The 1,884-nt window shown below is 54.9% G+C and overlaps 1 protein-coding gene across 1 annotated transcript in view; it reads right to left on the reverse strand.

The window, feature by feature from the left end:
* The window catches only part of LRCH4 (leucine rich repeats and calponin homology domain containing 4), a 54,419-nt gene extending 53,656 nt beyond the window's left edge, over positions 1 to 763 (reverse strand). The window contains exons 1-2 of the mRNA XM_018572268.1: positions 682 to 763; positions 303 to 563 (exon numbers count right to left, since the gene is read on the reverse strand). Of these exons, the coding sequence (XP_018427770.1) occupies positions 303 to 563; positions 682 to 763 (343 nt within the window). The remainder of the gene's footprint in view (positions 1 to 302; positions 564 to 681) is intronic.
* Between the last annotated feature and the right edge of the window lie 1,121 nt (positions 764 to 1,884).

The following is a 1,884-nucleotide window of genomic DNA, read 5'->3' on the forward strand; positions in this document are numbered from 1 at the left end:
AGTATTGGGGGTCACACACTGGTATGTTGTCAGTGATGGGGGTCATACACTGGTATGGGGTCACACATTGGTGTGAGGTCATTATTGGGGTCACACACTGGTATGTTGTCAGTGTTGGGGGTCACACACTGGTATGGGGGTCACAAACTGGTATGGGGTCATTATTGGGGTCACACACTGGGATGTTATCAGTGTTGAGGGTCACACAGTGGTGTGAGGTCATTATTGGGGTCACACACTGGTATGTTGTCATTGTTGGGGGTCACACACTGTTATGGGTCAGGGGCCTCCCCGTATCTCACCAGCTCGGGTCAGGTCTGTTAGATCGTAGCTCCGCCCTCTCTCGGGTATGCTCCTCAGTCGCCGTCCGCTCAGGCTCAGCTCCCCGGTCCGGGCCGCCTCTTCCAGGGATCTCTCCGCATTCCTCCTCCCCCCTCCCGGCCGCTGCAACTCGGAGTCTCCGCCGCCTTCCTCCTCATCGCTCCCCGCCGCCATTGAGAGCGGAATGAGCCGGGACTGCACCCGCTGCCAAGCAACAGCCAATTGCAGCGCGACCTCGAACCCTCAACCAACCAGTGCCCTATGCATTGCTGAACGACAGGGTAGAGACAGGCAGCCAATCAACGCCGATCTCTCCGGATCTCCGCCCTTACACTAGCGGTCTGGGCAAAAACATCCCACCCCCTTGCCTCATGAACCAATCAGAGACGGGACAACTTCCAACCACGCCTCCACTGTTAGTAACGGAACTGAGTGGTACCATGTCAAGAACCCCGAGTTACAGGCCCCGCCCACCTGAAGAGATTTAACGTGATTGAGACCTTGGACGGCCAATCAGGTGACAGAATGGCTGTCAGCTGGGCGCAGGAGAGGACTGTAGTGATACATTGTTATTCATTCTCCTATTATTCTCCCATATCATTGTGCGGATCTCTGCTGCCATCTACCGACCGATCCCGGACTTACACGGATCAGCAAGGAATGTCACCGGTCTGCCCGTTATTCATGGTCAGAAAATCAGATGAGAGCCGCTGAGTGTCAGCAACTAAGAACAGATATAAAGCTGAACTGAAAAATTATATAAATACAAAATTCCTGCGATATGGGGGAGCTTTGTATATTTCCTCCAGATCTGTGCAGCGTGGGGAGCTTCCCATAATATACACCGCTCACTGCTGCTCTCTCCTTGTGCAGGGTGACTGGTCTTGTCTCCGCCCTCTCCTGTAATAAAGACCGGTCACTGCTGCTCTCTCGCCTTATGCAGGGTGACTGGTCTTGTCTCCGCCCCCTCCTGTAATACAGACCGCTCACTGCTGCTCTCTCTCCCTGTGCAGGGTGACCGGTCTCGTCTCTGCCCCCTCCTGTCATAAAGAACAATGACTGCTACTCTCTCTCCTTCTGCAGGGTGACTGGTCTCGTCTCCGCCCCCTCCTGTAATAAAGACCGCTCACTGCTGCTCTCTCTCCCTGTGCAGGGTGACCGGTCTCGTCTCTGCCCCCTCCTGTCATAAAGAACAATGACTGCTACTCTCTCTCCTTCTGCAGGGTGACTGGTCTCGTCTCCGCCCCCTCCTGTAATAAAGACCGCTCACTGCTGCTCTCTCCTTGTGCAGGGTGACTGGTCTTGTCTCCGCCCCCTCCTGTAATAAAGACCGCTCACTGCTGTTCTCTCTCCTTGTGCAGAGTGACCGGTTTTGTCTCCGCCACCTCCTGTAATAAAGACTGCTCTCTCTTCTTGTGCAGGGTGACTGGTCTTGTCTCCTCCCTCTCCTGTAATAAAGACCGGTCACTGCTGCTCTCTCGCCTTATGCAGGGTGACTGGTCTTGTCTCCGCCCCCTCCTGTAATAAAGACCGCTCACTGCTGCTCTCTCTCCCTGTGCAGGG

Source organism: Nanorana parkeri, unplaced genomic scaffold (assembly GCF_000935625.1).
Source record: "Nanorana parkeri isolate BGI_ZX_2015 unplaced genomic scaffold, ASM93562v1 scaffold1984, whole genome shotgun sequence".
Classification (NCBI taxonomy): Eukaryota; Metazoa; Chordata; class Amphibia; order Anura; family Dicroglossidae; genus Nanorana; species Nanorana parkeri.